Source organism: Rhinopithecus bieti, unplaced genomic scaffold (genome assembly GCF_001698545.2).
Source record: "Rhinopithecus bieti isolate Rb0 unplaced genomic scaffold, ASM169854v2 scaffold_35303, whole genome shotgun sequence".
Lineage (NCBI taxonomy): Eukaryota > Metazoa > Chordata > Mammalia > Primates > Cercopithecidae > Rhinopithecus > Rhinopithecus bieti.
This window is the reverse complement of record NW_016814746.1, coordinates 80,550-99,566: the sequence shown is the minus strand read 5'-3', so window position 1 is coordinate 99,566 and position 19,017 is coordinate 80,550. Positions and strand designations below refer to the sequence as shown.

The window sequence follows — 19,017 nt, the reverse complement described above, 5'->3', positions numbered from 1 at the left end:
CTGTGGCTCATTTGGAGAATGATGGGAGTCCTGCCTGCTCGTGGGGGTGCTGGCACCCCAGAAGACCGGAGGAGCCCCAACTGGTCGGGGCCTGTTCCCAGAGCCAGGGCTTGAGCTGCTCAGGCACTTGGGGCCTGAAGCTTGGCCCCCTGCTCCAGCACGGCCACCTCCCCAGTGCGGAGCCTGGGACCAGCCTTGGGGTGTGCCAGCCTTGGCTGGCCATGAGGGTCAAAGTCTGGGGGAGCAGACAGCTGTGACCTGAGCCCAGGGAGGGGTTGAGGCTGAGACCCAGTCCTGGGCAGCCTGGTCGGCTGACTGGGCACTGTGGGTGGGCGCCGTGTGGCAGATTGTCCTGTTGGCAGCAGCTCAGGTGGCCAGGACCGGGACCCTGGCCTGAGGGGAGGCTGAGGGATTCTGACCTTCCCGCCTCCCAATTCACCTGCAGCCGCAGACCCTTGTGACCCCGGGCTTCCCCCAGGACTGCTTCCGCATCTCTCCCACCCTCAAACTGTCATTCCCTCCTGCAGCCTGGACTCCCCTCGGGGGGGGTCCCTATGATCCTGGCACAGGGTCCTGACCTCCCAGGTGTGCAGGAGCAAGGGGTCTAAACTCACACCCTTGTCTCAGGAAGAGAGAGGGGAGCAGGGCCACCAGGAGGGGCTGGGGACACTAGAGATTTTCCTTTAATTTCCAGGAAAAGCAAGGGGTGGTGGGCAGCAGGCCTGAGGGGTATCGGCTTGCTTTTGTTTTGCATTTTGGAGAGGGGGATGCCCACTGTCACTTGTGGGAGCCTCTGCCTCCCTCAGGAGCTTGGGGACCGCGAGGAAGTGGCCTTAAGTACCACAGAAAGCTGCTGACTCTGACAGGACTTGCAGAGAAAAAGTCCACCGATTTCTGTTTTCGGGGCAGGTTGCCATGGCTCCACCGGCGTGGCGCCAGCTCGGGGTATCTGCGAGCCTTTGTTTAGTCCTCGTTGCCATGGCAGCGCTTGTTTGTTTTGATGTTACTATGTGTTAAATCTTAAACAAATTTCTTGCAGCCGTATGCCAGGTTTTTGTTGAAGACTACCGTTAACCCAGACAATGACTCCCTCCTGCAAAGAGCACGCACTGGCAGCTTCAAAATATTAATTAATGGAGGCATGAGGTGCACAAGTGGGATCGGACCACAAGCGGTGGGAGTGGGGCCCAGCAGGGCCATGGACAGTGAATCTGCCAGCACCTCCTTGAGCCTGGGGAGGGGCCCATGCCATGGGTGCCTTGGGACCCCTGGGGTCAGGCTCAGCCGCTGCCTCCCCACCTGCACCAAACACCACCAGCCTCTGGGCAAGGGTCTTCCAGCCTTGCAGCCTTGCCTGGCCCCCTGCAGGTCCATCTAGCCAGGTGGGGGCACCCAGCCAATGAGGCAGAGGAAGGAGGGGCCCCCCGTGGGTCCACCTAGCCCAGGTGGGGGCAGCCAGCTGATGAGGCAGAGGAAGGAGGGGCCCCCTGCGGGTCCATCTAGCCCAGGTGGGGGCACCCAGCTGATGAGGCAGAGGAAGGAGGGCTGGGCTGGGGTCTCGGCTCGCTGGGAGCCCCAGCCTCCCCCAGGACCCATGCTTGTGTGCTGGGTGTGGTGTGTTTTCCCAAGTAAATGCACTGACATTTCCTGCAGACACCTGGGCGGAGACTGGGTGGTAGCTTGGCTTGGGGGTTAGACTGATACCTGGACGCAGGTTAGGAGGAAACCAGGGCCAGTGGGGGCCTGAGAACAGCAAGGGCAGGCTCCCTGGGGTCTGTGGTCACCCCGAATGGGGAGGACTGCTGAGCCTGGTACACTCCCTAGGCTAGCCAGCACTGGGGTCTGTGGTCACCCCGAGCGTGGAGAGCTGGCAGGACACTTTGTCCTAAAGTCTGCAGACTGTTCCCAGTATGGAAGCCGATCCAACCATCTCCCAGGAGCAAGACCCAGGTTTGGAGAGAATCCAGGTCACAGCGTGTTTGGAGGGCAGCCACCACAGGGCAGGTGAGGTCCTCAGAGCGCTGTTTGTGACGTCCTCCTGTCTGTCCATCTCAGAAAAGCAGTTGTCAGCTCCCCTGGTAGGGCTAGGAGCCTCAGGGCAGCATTTCTCCCCTCCCCCTCCCCCGTGGTACCCAGCCCCGGGGAAGGGTGGGCTGCATTCCCCACACCCAACCCTGTCCCTCCATTGCTGTGGGTGCCACCCTGTCCCGGGCTCGCGCTTGGCACCTCTGGAGCCCTCCAGCCAGTTCTGTCTTTGGGGAGCCTCTAGTGGCCACCCCTGGAAGTGCAGGATGACAGTAGCTTCTGCAGAGTGGAGCCCCTGGCAGGGGGGAGGTCCCTCGACCGTGGGTGCGTCTGTGACTGAGGGTTCATGAGCTCGTGGCGCCGTGGCCTCGCAGTCAAGGCCTGTGGCTTCTGTGACCTGCAGGTGCAGTACTGGCAATTCCCAGTGCACTGCATGGCGACAAGCACCCATCTCTTCTGCTCTCCCCAGCACACTGTGCGGCGCTCCGCCAGCAGTGGGTGTGGCCTTGGCTGTCCACTTTGCCCCATGAGCCTGGCCAAGCAGCACAGGTAATGTGAGAAGGTGACTTCCAAACAGCCAGAAACTGACCTCAGGTGCATAGACCCAAGCCCTGCCTGGGCCGAGACTAGGGCAGACGGAGGCAGCCAAGCCCCTGAGGCCCCCTAGAGAAGGTCAGGCCCCTCACATCTGCCCGGGGTCCCTCTGGGCCCCAAGTCCACGTCTCACCAAGGGCCACCTCTTCCTGGTGACATCCACAGGGTGGTGACCACACACGCTCCACCCCCACCCCTCCCCAGGAAAACAAAAAGGCTGGCGGCAACGCAAAATTAGGAGGAATCTTAGGGTGTCCCACTCAGAGGGAAACAGTGGGCGGATCACAGGCGGCCCCTGAGGTAGGGTGGGACCTTCGGTAGCCAGACCTCTGGAGCTCAGGCACCCCACCGACCCGCTGTGTGGGGGCTTCATGGTGGGCCTGCCTAGGATTAGAGCTGGTGCAGCAATGGGAGGGCCCTGGCTCTCAGCCCACCCCAGGGCCTGAGCTGCCGTGGCCCAGTGGACATTGTCATCCATCGGCTAAGCTGAGTGGGGTGCAGGAAGGGCTCCGGTTTCCAGAGATGAGGGGAGAAGCCCTCCCAAGTGGCCAGATATCACCTCACCTGCCCCCAGGTACTCAGCTACTGGTGGAGTCACCTGCCAGGGGAGAATGGGCAGGGCCTGGAGGGCTTGTCACCGACCACCGCCGGCCCCAGGAAACTTTACTGTAGGTCCTCTGTATCCTGCTGGGGCTTGGGGAAGGCAGGGGTGACCAACAGGCATGGGGGGACCCCAGGCTGGGTCCTGCTGGACCAGGACCACCGGACCCTCCTGGAGCAGTGAGAACTCGGAGCTGACGTGCACGATGGCAATGCCAGACAGGGCTCCGCTAAGGCCATGTCCCTACCAGGCAGGAGCCTCCCCAGAAGCCCCCACTCCCCCCGCGGGACCCACCAGCTAGGGGCTCCTTCCCAGCCTCCTCAGGTCTCAGGAGCTAATGGAAGATCCCAGAGGTTGGTGCCCTGGGGGAGCCGCAGCCCCTCACTCTTGGACTCGCCTAAGTACAGGGAGAGGCTGTTTCCCCCGATATTCTCCTCCACAGCCCCCAGCTTCCCACCTGTGGCAGCCTCTGGACAGGGCACTCCAGCCACAGCAGCTGCAGGCTCAGAGAGCCCAGGGGAGCTGGTAGCTTTCTCCGGAACCCGAGTAGCAAGCTGTCATCCCACCCACTGGCCCCTGCCCCTCAGAGAGGTCACCCTGGGAGGGCATTCCTGATTCACAAGGGTGCTGGATGCATAGTCCCGAGCCCAGCAGTGCCTGTGACTTCCGCCCCAGAGGAACAGGCCTCGGTCCTCAGAGGGCTGTCCTGGCTTGAGCCCAGCTCCTGGAGGCCCCAGGCCGGGTCCCAGTGTCCCCTGAGAGACCGAGCCAGGCCCAGAGGCCAAGGGGACTCAGAGCTTGGGAAGTAAGTCCAGGCCCAACAGGGTGTCGTGTGTGAGCAGTGGCAGCGCCTGGCTGGGCCGGCTTCCGGGCAGGGCGCGGGGCTGGGGAGCGCATGGGCAATGAAGATGCTGAGCTCTGCACTCGGAGGCTCCTCTAGCACCCTGGTCTCTGGAGAACAGACCCACTCTGTGTCGGAAGAGCCAGGCAATCAGACTAAGTGTCTCTGGGGAAGACACAGGCACTGCTGTCCTAGAACTCTTAGGACTGCCCCAGGCAGGGGCACCCGGGTCTTCTTGGGGAGAGTTCCCCACCAGCATACGGCAGAGACCCAGGCGCCCTTTCCCCAAGACACTCGGGGCACGGGCAAAGCAGGTGTCCCGATCTGAATGTGGCCTCTGATGGGGGAGCCCCCTCAGCCATCCCCCTCCCCGCCGAGTGACTCATGCTGGTGGTGCCTGGCTCCGAGGCTGTCAGAAAGGGCTGCGTGCCCCAGCACTGGTCACCAAGCTGGCAGTCAGGCCTGGCGTCCGCATGTCAGCTTGGGCAGGGTGTAAATAGAAGAGAGAGCGCCTTTGATGGTCTGGGACTGACAGAGAGGCCCCAAGGGCCCTAGAGAGTCAACACCCCCACAGGGCCCAATGGGCACTGTCAGTTCCAGGCACTGCTGGGCTGCCTGGGGTGGCCTGGCTCCTCCAGCACCACAGGGAATGGTACGGGTGTCCAGGCTGAGCGCGTCAAGGGGCTAAACCTGCCCCCAACACTGTGCACCCCCAAGCCATGGAGTGGCTCAGGGCCCCTCCGGCTCACCGGGCTCACCAGCGCCCCCTGGGGGATGCTGCTGAACAACAGCACCCTATGACACGCAGTTCTGGAATGTGCCCTGCCTCGCTGTCCTCAGCAGTCCAGGCCCCGCCCTGGGGCTCTGTCTCCCCATAGTCCCCTCCGGCCACAGCGTGAGGCCTCCGCTCACCTCCCTGGGACCCCATGAGGCGTGGGGGTCTGTGCTGTGGGACCCCAGTGCTTGGTGTGTTTCTGAGTGGGATTTCTTCTCTGGCACAGTGCGGTTCTTGATGGTGTCTGTTGTGTCTTCAGGACACGCCTATAAAGTGTGTGGGAACCCTCAGGTGCTGTTTAAACACAGCATCCGCTTTGGTCTGGCCACTTGTGTTAAACACAGCATCCGCTCCAAGCCTGGCCACTTGGCACCCACCGCGTGGTATTCTGGGCTTGTTCTCAAGGGTGGGGTGCCGTCCACGTGCGCAAGCATCACAGCACTGTGGCCACTGCTGAGGGGCATTGGATTGTTTGGGGTTTGATGAGAGCAGAACAGTGGTAAACATTTGCATTTAAGTGTGAGCCTCCCTATTCATTTCTCTTGAGCAAGGACCCAGGAACGTGACTGCTGGGCCTTCTTTGGCTGTGACAGAAACTGTCCACAGTGGCTCTGCCATGCTGCTCCGCCGGCTGTGGATGAGGACGCCCCCCACCCGGCGGCCTGCTCAGCTCGAGGTGCTGGCAGTTTGTTTATTTGATTGTCTGTGCTCCCTGGAGGGTGCGCAAGGCCTCGCTGTGGTTTCCCTCCGCACTTCCCTGAGGGCGCCGGCGCGGCCGCCTCTCCAACGCGGCCGCCTCTCCGTGTGCTTGTCTGTCCGCACTTCACTGAGAGCGCCGTCGCTACCGCCTCTCCGTGTACTTGTGGGCACTTCCCTGAGGGCGCCATAGCAGCCGCCTCTCCGTGTGCTTGTCTGTCCCCGCCTCCCTGATGGCGCCAACGCTGTCGCCTCTCCGTGTCCTTGTCCGCACTTCCCTGAGGGCGCCATCGCAGCTGCCTCTCCGTGTACTTGTAGGCACTTCCCTGGGGGCGCAATGGCAGCCGCCTCTCCGTGTCCTTGTCCGCACTTCCCTGAGGGCGCCATGGCGGCCGCCTCTCCTTGTGCTTGTCCGTCCGCGCTTCCCTGAGGGCGCTATGGCGGCCGCCTCTCCTTGTGCTTGTCTGTCCGCACTTACCTGAGGGCGCCATGGCGGCCGCCTCTGGGTGTGTCTGTCGGCATTTCCCTGAGGGCGCCATGGCGGCCGCCTCTGGGTATGCTTGTCTGTCCGCACTTCCCTGGGGACGCCAACACTACCGCCTCTCCGTGTGGTTGTCTGTCCCCACTTCCCTGAGGGCGCCATGGTAGTCGCCTCTCCCTGTACTTGGCACTTCCCTGAGGGCGCTATGGCGGCCGCCTCTCCGTGTGTTTGTCCGCACTTCCCTGAGGGCGCCGTCGCAGCCGCCTCCCCGTGTGCTTGTCTGCATGCACGTGTTTTCTCTGAATATTGCTGCTTCAAATATTCTGCCCGTCTTTTCACATGGCATTTTTTTCTCACTGCTGAGTTTTAAGGTTCCTTTGTGTATCTCAGAGACAAGTCCCTTTCTCAGGCAGGTCTCCTAGTCTGTGGCTTGTCTTCTCATTGTCTTAAGGGTATCTTCTGAGAGCACAGTTGCGAACCTTTTGATGAAGTCCAGTTCATCCATTTTTTCCACTATAGGCCGTGTTTTGTTGCCATTTCTAAGAAATCTTCGCCTAACCCCAGGTCACAGAGATCTTCTTTTGGTGTTCTTCTAGAAGTTTGTTTTAGTTTCATAATTAGGACTGACATCTATTTTGAGTTTTGTATATAGTGCGCAGTACAGACCAAAGTGTATTTTAATTTGCACAGGGATCACCAGTTGCTCCAGCTCCACTTGTGGGAGAGGCAGTCCTTTCTCTCTGGCTTGCCTCTGCACCTGTGGACATCGGCGGACGGCATGCGTGTGGCTGAGCCAGACTCCCCGGGCTGCGGGGCTGGCGGTGTGCCCATGCCCACGTCACTGCCACTTTGCAGTGAAGCCTTGATGAGCTTTGGAGTTGGGTAGTCAGTCCTCTGACTGTTCTCATTTCTTGAAATCGTTTTGGCTATTCTAGGCCCTCTGTTCATTGACTTCTGGAAAGGCTTGCTGGGGTTTTATGGGTCATTTGTCTCCTGAATCTTGGTCACTGTGGTGGATTCTGCAGCTGGGAGTGCCCTTGGAATGCTTGGCCCGCTGGGTGCAGCCTTTCTCCCGCTGTTCCAGAGGCTTCCCTGGTGAAATGCAGGTGGCTTTTGCAGAACTGAGCCTCATCCACAGGATCTCTTGTTTTAAACATTGAAAAACCCTACTTTGGGTTAGTTGTGGTAGATCTGATCAGAGGAGAAAAATGTTTTCTAATTAGAATTATTATATAAGAGACCAAGAGTCAGTTTAGAACCCTCTGAAATTGCCTGAATGGCCTGTGGTGGGAGGATGTTGCAAGGCGTGGAGTGTGTTTAGATGCAGCGTGTTGTGTGACCAGGAGCTGCTCACCACACCTCCTGCATCTGGCTCTGCACCTCTGAGGCCAGGGCAGCACAGGGGCACAGCAGGGCTGCCTGGCGGGTTTTGGAGCCAGGGGGTCTGAAGTGTGGGCCTGTGCCCATGCTGCCAAGTGTCTGGGGGCGGTGGCCCCTCCTAACCATGTTCCTGTGTCGGGGACACCTCCACCTAGGACCCCAACACACACAGGCAGAGCCGGGGCCCCAGCAGGTCCTAGGACCCCCAACTCCCGGCGCAGCTGGGCGGGGCTGTGGTGGCCCCCGGAAGAGGAAGTGGGCTCTGCTCCCTAATGGCCTCCCCCACCGCCCCAGCAGAGTGCAGACCCACAGGCACCCTGTGTCAGAGCGGCCTGCAGGGCCGTGTGAGCATCCAGCTTTATAGAGGACCTGCTTCCACCAAGCTTTCTTCCAAGACAGTTTGGATTTGCGGCCCTACCAGGGCGGCTGCCTGTGGGTGAAGCCTGTGGGTTGCTGGGCAATGGCCGCCCAGCTCTGCTCGGACCCACGCCGGGGCGGGCAGCCCTGGGCCGGTCTGCGCCCAGCCCTAAGTTGCCTGTGCCCTTGCAGAGGGAAGTCTTGCCGGACCATCACCTTTGAGCAGTTCCAGGAGGCACTGGAGGAGCTCGCCAAGAAGCGATTCAAAGACAAGAGCAGCGAGGAGGCGGTTCGCGAGGTGCACAGGCTCATTGAGGGCAAAGCGCCCATTATCTCAGGGGTGACGGTGAGCAGGGCGGGGATGGAAGGCGGGGCCTGGAGGGGGCTGGGGGCGGGGCCTGGCAGGTGGGTGGTGCCTGGGGAGGTGTGGTCAGGAGGCACATGGATTGGGGCGTGGCCTGGAGGGTGGGGCATGGGGAGGCGTGGTCAGGAGGGGCATGGATGGGGGCTTGGCCTGGGAGGCGTGGTCAGGAGGGCATGGCTTGGTGTGGGGTCTGGGAAGGTGTAGTCAGAAGGGGCATGGATTGCGGCCTTGGCCTGTGGGGGTGGGGTGGGTCCTGGGAGGCGTGGTCGGCAGGGCGTGGCCTGGGGCAGGGTCTGGGGAGGCTTGGTCAAAAGGGGCATGGGCTGGGGGGCCATAGCCTGGAGGGTGGGGCGTGGCTGTCCTGACAGCCCCTTCCCTGTGAGGGTGCAGGTGGTGGGGTCCCCAGCTGCATAAACACCAGGTGGACCTGGTCAATTGTTAGGGTCGCGGCACCCTGCAGGCCCAAGGCTGCCCCAGGGCCACAAGAAATAAAAATAAGAATTAAAATTAAAAGGGGCATAAATCCCAGGGTTTTTTGCCCCTTGCCCACCGCCCCACCGCTGGGCGACCTGCCCACGGCACAGCCACCTCACCTGCTGGCAACTTACCTGTCCCCTTCCTCCCACTCCTCTTGCAGAAAGCCATCTCGTCGCCCACAGTGTCGAGGCTCACAGACACCACCAAGTTCACGGGCTCCCACAAGGAGCGCTTCGACCCCTCTGGCAAGGGCAAGGGCAAGGCTGGCCGCGTGGACCTGGTGGACGAGTCGGGCTATGTGTCCGGCTACAAGCATGCGGGCACCTACGACCAGAAGGTGCAAGGGGGCAAGTAGCCCCCGCTCCATGCCTCGCGGCACTGCCGGTGTCCCTGGAGCAGGGACTCTGTCACCTCGCACTTCATTACATTCCTGTGCTCACTCGGGCAGAACTCAGACGGGTGCCCCAGAGGGGGCTGGGGGGAGGCCAGGCCCAGGCCTCCCTCCTGCCCCTCCTCCTGCCAGATGCCCCCAGCACTCCCCTCTTGAACCAGGTTTGGGCCCCAGTTCACTGACCCTCCTTATACACCTGCGTCCTCAACCGTTTCCAAAGTGTCTCCCGGATCACACCACATCGGGCACGTGGTTTGCAGGTCAAAGGGGTGTTTTAAAGGAGCTGGCTGTCATGGCAACAGGAGGCTGTGCTGATCTCCTGACTGGCAGACACCTTCCAGGAGCCCTGAGGGTGGCAGGAGCTAATCCCAACCAGCAGGCAACTAACACGGAGTTGGCCCCACACCGGGCATGGGAGGTGTCTGTGGGGCCTGAGGCCTGTACTGTGTGCAGTGGACACCACAGGGCCTTCCTGCTTTCCTGGGCAGAGGGCAGAGTGAGGCCATCTGGCAGGGGTACTGGGCACCTGGCACATGTGTGGGGAAGCCGGTCACATGGACACAAGTGTGCACACATGCCTACAGGCCAGCTCTGTGCCAAGGGCAACGTCGGAAAAAGGAAAGCTGTGGGGGACAGTGGGCGGCTTCCCGGCTGACCACAGTGGCCTGGACTGTGAGGGTGGAGTCAGCTCCCTTTGCTTTCCTGAGTAGACGTGGTGGCTGCCTGTGTTCTCAGAGCAGGTCTAGGAAGATTCGGAATGTCTGGTCCCCGTGGTGTTGCCAGGCAAGAGACATGAAGTGCTGAGACACTCCTCGCCTCACTGCGTGACAGGGCCTCTGCCCGGCCCTCCCGCTTGCCCATCCTCACTAGCTGCACCCTGCTTGCTCGCAGACCTCCCATTGCCATAGCCCAAGCGCCTTCTTCAACTCTCCTGAAATGACTCAGCCTAACCTCTCCCGGCCCCTCCCCCTAGAGAGCAGGACACCAGGGAGGACCCCTAAGCCTGTAGTGTCTGTGGGGGTTTCTCTGCCAGTAGATGGCCAAACAGAGCCCATCCAGGACCTTCCACGCTGCCAGGACACACCCAGGCGGCCTGCCCTTGCCTGTCTGCACCTGGGGAGAAGCTGGCACTCCTGCTCCCTCCTGGGGAGGCTGAAGGGTGTGGCTACCCACTGTCACAATGGCGCACTGCCACTGTCCCTTGGCACACAAACAGCCACAGCTGCGCGTGTGACCTGCTGGGTTGTGGTTCTGGAGTCTACCTGAGGATGAGCCTGCGGCAGTCTTGGGGAAACGCTTCCAGAGCCTGTTAGCCCGTGGCTACGGTGAGGCTCTGGCCAGGGCAGGGGTGCCCAGGGCCAGGCTCACAGCACAGGATGGTGAGGCTCCTTCCTCACTGGCACGCATGAGCGCCACTCGCCTCCCCTGACTCCCAGGAGTGTACCTGCTGCGGCCACAGCCCTGTGGAAGGACTCCCCTACCTGAGCAGAGCAGGAGCCGCAGGGCTGGAGCTCCCAGCCAGCATGGTCCGCTGAAAGTTGGGGGTCTCCGAGGCCCCTCAACAGACTGCCGCAGGCTCATCCCCAGGTAGACCCCAACCTGAGGATGGGTAGGACCTGGCAGGCAGCTTCCATGGCAGGGCTGGGAAGTTCATGGTGTCTGGCAATAAAGACCAAGGAAAAATGAACCTCAGGCTTCGTGGCTCCTTTAGGATGTCACCTCACCGGCCTGGGGAAGGCGGGGGGTGCCCAAGCCCAGCCCTGTGCCCCCACTGAACCTGGCTGGACTGCGTGTGAAAGGCAGAACTAACGTACGGAAACATTTGAAAACAACTCTGAATGCGCAGTGTGGAATCGTCCGATTACAGGCGAGCAGTCACTGGAATTGCCTGATAACAGCCCATCACAACTCCAAAGCCCTTGTGTTGAAGAGGTTGAGGACGAGCTGTCACCGGAATCACTGATCACAGAGAAGCGGGCCATCAGAATTGGCCGATCACAGACGAGCAGTCACCGGAATCACCTGATCACAGACAAGCGGGTCACTGGAATCACCCAATCACAGACAAACGGGTCACCGGAATCGGCCGATCACAGCCCATGACAATTCCAAAGCCCTTGTGTTGAAGACGCCGAGGATGAGCAGTCACCGAACAGGGCGGCTCCCCAGGTCCCGAAGCCTGAGACCCGAAGGACCCTGGCACCCTTACACCCTCGGACTCCTGCCCTCCTCGGCCTCTCTGGCCCCAGCGCAGCTCCACCCTGGGCCGCATCTCCTGGTCGGAGGCTGCGTTTCTCCTTCTTCTGTCTATGGGCAACCCGGTCGCCACAGTCACAGCCAAGTCACACAGAACGAACGTGACTCCAGAGGACCTCGCCCTGGAGCTGAGCCTGGCGCCGGGTCAGGACGGAGGGACAGGCGGATTGGGGTCCGCGGGTCCCCACACGGCGCGGCAGGCACAGAGGCTCACCAGGCCTTGCTGCGGTCTGTGGGGACGAGGGACACTGAGGAGAGGGGCACCAGGACCCTGCCTCCTGGTCACTGGTTGGCCTCAGACAAGAATGGCTTCAAGAGCCAAGCGCATTGGGAGCACACCAGAAACCGGCCCTGAGCACGAGAAGCGTCTCCACCCGGCCTGGGCAGCACCCGACCCCGCAGGGAACAGGCCCTGTCACCGACGGGGCACTTCGTCCACGCGGCCAGCACCGACTCACCACAGCCCTTCCCAGACCTGGCTGGAATGACCGGAGCGGTGGGGCTCATGGCTCCCATCTTGGCCCCTGGAGGTGAGCTCCTTTGCAGAAGTGGACCCTTCACTCTGAGGAAAGTTGTGGCATGCATTCTGAACCCTAGGACACCCCTGTGGGTTTCGTGAATGAGATCGAGGCTGCTATGGCACCCAGCCCGTCCTAGCCTGGAGCACCGTGGGCTCCTGGAGGGAGAGGCCCCACACCCCCCGCTCTCCCTCCACACTTCCAGGGTTGGTGCCCACGTGTCAGAGGCATGGCCTCCCCTGCGTCCCGCCTTCCCTCAATGGCCCCCAGGCTTTCCTCAGACATGCGGGAGCCAGGAGAGCCCCCTTCTCCACTCGGCTCCAAAGCGAATCTTTGAAAACATCCACTCTGCTCCCATCTCTGTCACCTAGCCAGGAGGGGTAGCAAAAATTAAGTCACGAGGGCATAGTGGTCACCATTGTCAGTTATAGTTTGTCTGTGGAATCTGTAATTGCATCTGTGTGCCGCCTCCAAACACAGAACATTGTTTGGACAGCAGCCCCACTGCACGTAACAGACCCGTGCATCTTCCTCAGTTTCTGAATATTGTGAATTCAGGCAGGTGTGTGTTCTCTTCTGCATGTTTTTATGCACTGCCAATTAGCTTCTACTAACCATGGTTCAACAGAAAATAAATGTGTATTTCTGAATAACAGAAACCGCACAGCCTGCAAACCAGGAGAGGGACAGGTTCTGTCGGGGGTGACCAGGAGAGAGGGGCAGGTTCTGTCGGGGGTGACACCAGGAGAGAGGGACAGGTTCTGTCGGGGTGACACCAGGAGAGGGACAGGTTCTGTCGGGGTGACATGAGGAGATAGGGACAGGTTCTGGGGTGGACAATGAGATAGGGACAGTTCTGTCAGTGGTGACACCACAAGGAGAGAGGTACAGGTTTCTGTTGGGGGTGACACCAGGCACGGCAGGTTTTTGTTGGTGGGTAACAACAGGACACAGGGAACGGTCCGTCAGGGGTGACACCTGAGAGAGGGACAGGTTCTGTTGGGTGGGTGACAATGAGGAGAAGGGCAGGTTCTGATGGGGTGACACCAGGACACAGGGACAGGTTCTGTCCGGTGAGCGACACCAAGGGAGAGAGGGACAGGTTCTGTCAGGGGTGACACCAGGAGGGACAGGTTTCTGTTGGGGGATTGACACCAGGAGAGAGGGACAGTTCTGTCGGGGGTGACAAGAGGAGATAGGGACAGGTTCTGTCAGGGGTGACAAACCAGGAGAGAGGCAGGTTCTGTCGGGGGTGACACAAGGAGAGAGGACAAGTTCTGTTGGTGCGGTGACACGAGGAGAAGGGACAGGTTCTGTCAGGGGTGACAGCAGGACACAGGGACAGGTTCTGTCAGTGAGTGATACCAGGAGAGGGGGACAGGTTCTGTCGGGGGTGACACCAGAAGAGAGGGACAGTCCTGTTGGGGTGACACCAGGAGCGAGGGACAGTTCCTGTTGGGGGTGACACAGCCAGCGAAAGGAGGGACATGTTCTGTTGGGGGTGACAGAGGAGACTAAGGGACAGGTCATCTGCTCCAGGCGGTGACAGCCAAGGAGAGGGACAGGTTCTGTTGGGGGGACAACAGAGAGGAGGGCACATGTGTCTGTTGGGGGTGACAAGAGAGATAAGGACAGGTTCTGTCCAGGGGTGACACCAGGAGAGAAGGACAAGGTCTTTTGAAGGGGACACCAGGAGAGGGGAACAGTTCTGTGGGGTGACACCAGGAGAGAGGGACAGGTTCTGTCGGGGTGGAACCAGGAGAGAGGGAACAAGGTTCTGTCGAGGGTGACACCAGGAGAGAGGGAGCAAGGTTCTGTCGGGGGTGAACACCAGGAGAGAGGGAGCAGGTGTCTGTCGGGGGTGACACCCAGGAGACGAGGGACAGGTTCTGTTGGGAGGACAGCGCTGATCGTGTCTCAGCATCAGGAAAGGAGAAAGGCAGAGGGAGCGCATTGAGAAGACTGTTCACACCAGAGTACTTATTCATTTTTATTTACTGCTATAGGATAAGCAACCAGGTAGTGTTCATAACAGCTAGCTTTACCAAAATTAAAGTTCAAATTATATGTTTAAAATATTGTAGCAGAAGATTTATGTTTATACTGGACTATTTTTACACCTTCTAATATCCTGTCCCAAGTTTGGGCACAGATGGTGGAGTTGGGCTGGCATCATGTCCTGTGGCCGCCCCACTTGCCTGTCAGTGCCGCTCCATCCCAGACCCCAGGGGTGCCAGCTCAGGGCCGACCACAGCAGCCCTGTGTGGGCATCACCTCCTACCCCGGCCCCCACCCTGGGCTGCTGCAGCCGCCTGCTTTTGTGAATGGTGTTTTGTTGGCGCAGGGCCTGTCCTGTGTGTTCACACATGCCTGTGGCTCCTTCTGCTGTACAACTGGAGTGGGGAGGAGTTGAGATGGAGACGCCTTGGCCCTGGACACTTATCTGTCCCTCTACTGGCCCAGCTCATCTCCTCCTGTGGGCAATCACGTGTGCACTGGGCCACCCTCCCACCCCACACCATGAGGGGATGGCACAGGGGGACGATGAGGCTGGACAGTGATGTTATCAATAGGCCAGAACATCCTTCAAACACTGAACCTGCATCTTTCCTCCTCTTACTACTGAACAATTTGTGAGCTCTGGTGGTCCAGAGTGTGGCATTTGTCCCCTGGCCTGTGTTGGGGAATAATGGGCACAGCGAGATGCTTGACTTCTTTCTTTCGACCTCTTAAAAAACTAAACTAAGCCAAACCACAAAGGAAATCTGCACAACTTAAGAGAAACTTGAAAGGGAGCGTGTAACTACTAGTTTGTACTAAGGTTTTTTTCAAGAAAGGGAAACAAATTTATATATATATATATATGTGCAATATATTTTTACACCGTGTGATTAACATAAGGGAGTACTGAGCGTATCACTTTATCAGTGTGACGGGTGATGTCCATGTCATGGCTGTTCTGACTCTGAAAGGCACTTCTGCCAACGTCTAAACCGCACTCACTGGGAACGTCCGCGGGGTGGGGTGGCTGTGCTGTCCCTTCTGCAGGTGAGAGGCGTGGTGTCGCCTGTTGGACTTGCTGTTGAGCCTGGCTTGCAAACCTGTAGTGAAACAGCTCATGTCTGTGTGCACATGCCCCTGTGTGTCTGCTGTCATTAACATTGTGTGTCCAGTTGGTAAAGTGACAAATAAAGGTGTTTTAAAACATGGATTTCTCTGTTCCTCAGAGCACACATGTCTGTAACAGATGATAACAGGGGATGGGTACTGGAGGGGCCCCAGGCAGGGAGTGTGCTGAGTGCCTCCACTGGGCTGAAGCTCACAGGGCTGAGAGCCTTGTGTCCCCTTTGCCTAAGGGAGCCTCTTGCTTCCTCATCTAGACAGGAGGACTGTGAAGGAGGAGCAGGCGGACCAGCCGTCTGTCAGTTGTGAGTCCTGGTCTAGCACTGGTGCAGCCCTGGGTGGGGTCTAATTCACGGGGAATGAACATGAGACATGAACACTGTGAACACCACCGTAGCCCCCATAACAGGGCGACGTCATCACAGGCTGCCAACCTGAGATACTAGCCCAGTGAAACAGTTTTCCAAAATGAGGATACAATAAAGGCATTTTTAGACAATGAAAAGAGAATTTGCCACCACCAGACGTTAAGAGAAATTCTAAATGCAGAAAGCAAAGGTGATCTCAAATGGTATGTCTGGTTTGTGAAGAAAGCAGAGCAAAGAGAATAAATAGGTCAATAACTCCAAATTAACAGTGACTATATCAATACTTTGTGAGGTTAAAATGTTCCATAAAAATACTTGGGAACCCCCACAGGTGAGAACAGGAGCATGGGGAGGGACGCGCGTCTCGCGCTCAAGGAACCCCAGGGGTGGGTGAGAACACGGACTAAACGCACACATGCCGTAAGAACAGAACAGAAGCGGAGTACACAGTCTCCAAATGAGCAGAGGGACATGTGGGATGACAGATCATCTAAAAGTGGCAAAAGTGGAGAGGGAAAAAATCATGGAATAGAACAAACAGCACAAAATGAGATGGCAGATTTAAACTAATTAGATGGTGGATCAATCAGATTCACTGATCAAAAGAAAGAAACACAAAACAGGGAAATCGATAAAATAATATTTTAACCCATATTTATTTGTTATTTCAGCATGGCTAACGATAGATCAGATCAGAAATTGAAAAGAAAATGGAGGCAAAGGGTGTTTTTTTGAAAGGACTGAAGAGAAAGTTCAAACAACGAATATGAAGAATGGCCAAGAATGGGCTGGGTCCCCGGGAGGCAGATGCTGAGGTGGCCTTTGTATCACAAGAGGCTCACTGATGAGGAATGCCCCTGAACAGCGCAAGGGAAGGAGGCAGGGTGGCTGGGAGGCCTCAGGGAGGCTCTGGAGATGGCCTGCTAGGGAGCTCCCTGTGGTTCGCATTAGGTGCAGGCCCTGCCTGCTTGGACACCAGCTGTGGCTGCCTGGATGAGTGTGTCCTCAGCTCCAGAGCCCAGGCACAGCCTGACAGCATGGCGGCTAGAGAGGGTCTCTGCCCCTACGCTCCTTGCCCCTGGATAGCAAGGTCTTGCTTAAAGGGACACAACTGTCCCTACGTCTCTGCCACAGGGACACACACAGCTTCAAATGCTGAAGCCATTCAAATTATGTGTGTTATATCCCCCAAAATGGAAAATTAAGACAATATGGATCAATTCTTAGAGACACATAACTTATAAAAACTAACTCCAAAAGAAATGGAAAACCTGCTCAGCCTTGGGACTTAGGGGAAGTCACTGCCAGCTACAGTAGAAAACCCAACACCTCAGTGGCTGGACACACAAAATTTATTACACAACGTCCAACTTCAGGAATAACAAGAGATCTCTTCCAACAGAAGACAAACCGGCTTCCTAATCCTGTGATGCGGCTGCCCAGGTCACTGGTAGGGAAGCTATCAAAGTGATGCACCAGCTCCCACTGCTCTGGCCTTGAAATGACTCACCTCAGTCCCACGCACAGGCTGTTGCTCAGTAGTCACACGGCCCAACCCAACTCACGGATATGCAGCATAAAGGCAAGGGGGACATAAGGATGGTCTGTGTGAACAGCTCTGCCACATCCTGGAACACTGAGTTATACTGGATCAGTAGTCAAACCTCCTGACAAAGAAAGTTCCAGGCACAAGTGACTTCACCAGCAAATTCCATCAAACATCCATGGAAGAAATAATTATAATATTAAATAAATTCTCCTAGAGAATGGAGAAAGAATGCACAACGTAGCTCATTTTACAGTGGTGTAAAGACACGAATCCTGACAAGAACAGCATTACAAAGGAAAATCGTAAGTGGCCGTCACCCGTGAAGAGACATACTAACCACTGTATTAGAGCACGCAGCTACCCAGTGCTCAGGATGCACCAGATGCTGCCCGAGAGTTCTACTCATACGAACTCATTTTACCTTCACAACAACCCTGTGAGGAAGGCACTATCTCCCCATTTTATAGATGAGGAAATCAGGGCCCGAACACAGGTGGTAGGTGGTATAGCTGGGCCACAAAATGCTAAACAAAATATTAACAAACCAAATACAACAATATGTATGTAAAAGAAAATCCATCATTACTAAGTTGGATTTATCTCAGAAATTCAAGGTTTATTTTTAACAACAGCAAATTATGGTCATTAACCACATCAATACATCATAAAAATCATGTGGTCATCTCAATCGTTGCAGAGAAAGTGATAAAATTCATCCATTCTTGATGCGAATTATTGACAGAAGCAGTTTTAAAACAAAAAAAATCTATTACAAGTGGATAAATGGTGAGAATTTATCACCCCTTTGAATGTCAGGAAGAAGACAACAATGCCCACTGTTACCACCTCTAATCAGCATTGCACTAGGGGTTCCGACCAGTGTAGAGAAGCAAAAAACAAAACAAAATAAAACATAAAGTAAAATCCAGAATAACAGAAATGGGAAAGAAACCCCATTACTCACAGAAAACATGACTGTGTGCCTAAAAATGAGAAAACAGCTACAGGCAAATGATTAAAATTACTAGATTGCTAGATACAAATTAATACACAAAAATTGAATTTCCATGAAATGGCAACACATAAAGGAAATGAAATCCAAGCACATTTTTAAAAACAGCATCACAAAATAACAAAGACCTAGGATTAAATGTAACAAAAGACATACAAGACCACTGTGAAAAGTAGCAGGCTGTATTAACACCCGCTGAAGGAGAGCTATCATTTGGAGAGACAGATACCGTATTCAGGGTTTGTAAAACCCAGTATTACAAGTATGTCAATGATTCCAAGTTGATCTACAGGCTCAATACAATCCCAAACAAAATTCCAACTCAACCAGCTAGTTCTAAAATGTATGAAATGTAAAGGGTCAAAAACAGCCAAGACATCCTAACATAAGATGGAAGTATGCACCCTAGAGTGTGTGGGATTGGCAGAGACAGACAAGGAGATGCAGAAACAGACACAGAAATCATCCTGACAAAGGAATCTTCAGCGGCCACGGCTGGGAAAACTGGGCTTATGTCTGCCACACAATGAAACTGGATCCTTAACCTTCAAAACAGGCACAAAAATCAATTCTGGGTAGAATCTATATCTAAAATCCAAAATATACAAAACTATAAAATCTTTTGGAAGATAACAGAGTAACTTTATGATTAAGGCAGAGTAAAGATTATTAAAAGTTAGTATCCAAAATGCTTTAATCATGAAACAAAATATTGATATATTGGGCCATATTAAAGTTTAAAATTTATCTTAAAAGACACCATTAAAGTAAAAAGACAAGAAAAGCTGTTTGCAAATGTAACTCACAAAGCACTACTACCCAGAATCATAAATAACACCTGCCAATAAATGAGACAGACCATCCAATAGAAAAGTAGGGAAAATACTTGAATAGGTACTTTACAAACAAGAAATCCTGTGAAAAGGTGCTGAACAGAGAGAAGCCAACGAAACCAGAAGGAGGTCTACCCCACACCCTCCAGAGTGAAGGTGCTAATACTTCAGGCAATGGGTACTGAAAACATGGACCGGCAGATGTGGTCATACACAACTAGCAGTCGGGCCTGCTGGTACAACAACTTCGGAACAGCTGGGAATTCCTAGTAAACCTGTTAAAAACGAGGGTAAGGAGTTAATGGAAACATGAAAATAATGGGATATAAAACTAATAAAAAAAAATCAAATGGTTTTTTTTTTTTTTTTTTTTTTT

At 56.0% G+C, this 19,017-nt stretch overlaps 1 protein-coding gene across 1 annotated transcript in view; it reads left to right on the top strand.

Annotated features, from left to right (window-relative positions):
* Window positions 1-12,184, top strand: part of TPPP (tubulin polymerization promoting protein) — a 29,951-nt gene extending 17,767 nt beyond the window's left edge. The window contains exons 3-4 of the mRNA XM_017851906.1: window positions 7,943-8,096; window positions 8,752-12,184. Of these exons, the coding sequence (XP_017707395.1) occupies window positions 7,943-8,096; window positions 8,752-8,946 (349 nt within the window). The 3' untranslated portion in view covers window positions 8,947-12,184. The remainder of the gene's footprint in view (window positions 1-7,942; window positions 8,097-8,751) is intronic.
* The last annotated feature ends 6,833 nt before the right edge of the window (window positions 12,185-19,017 follow it).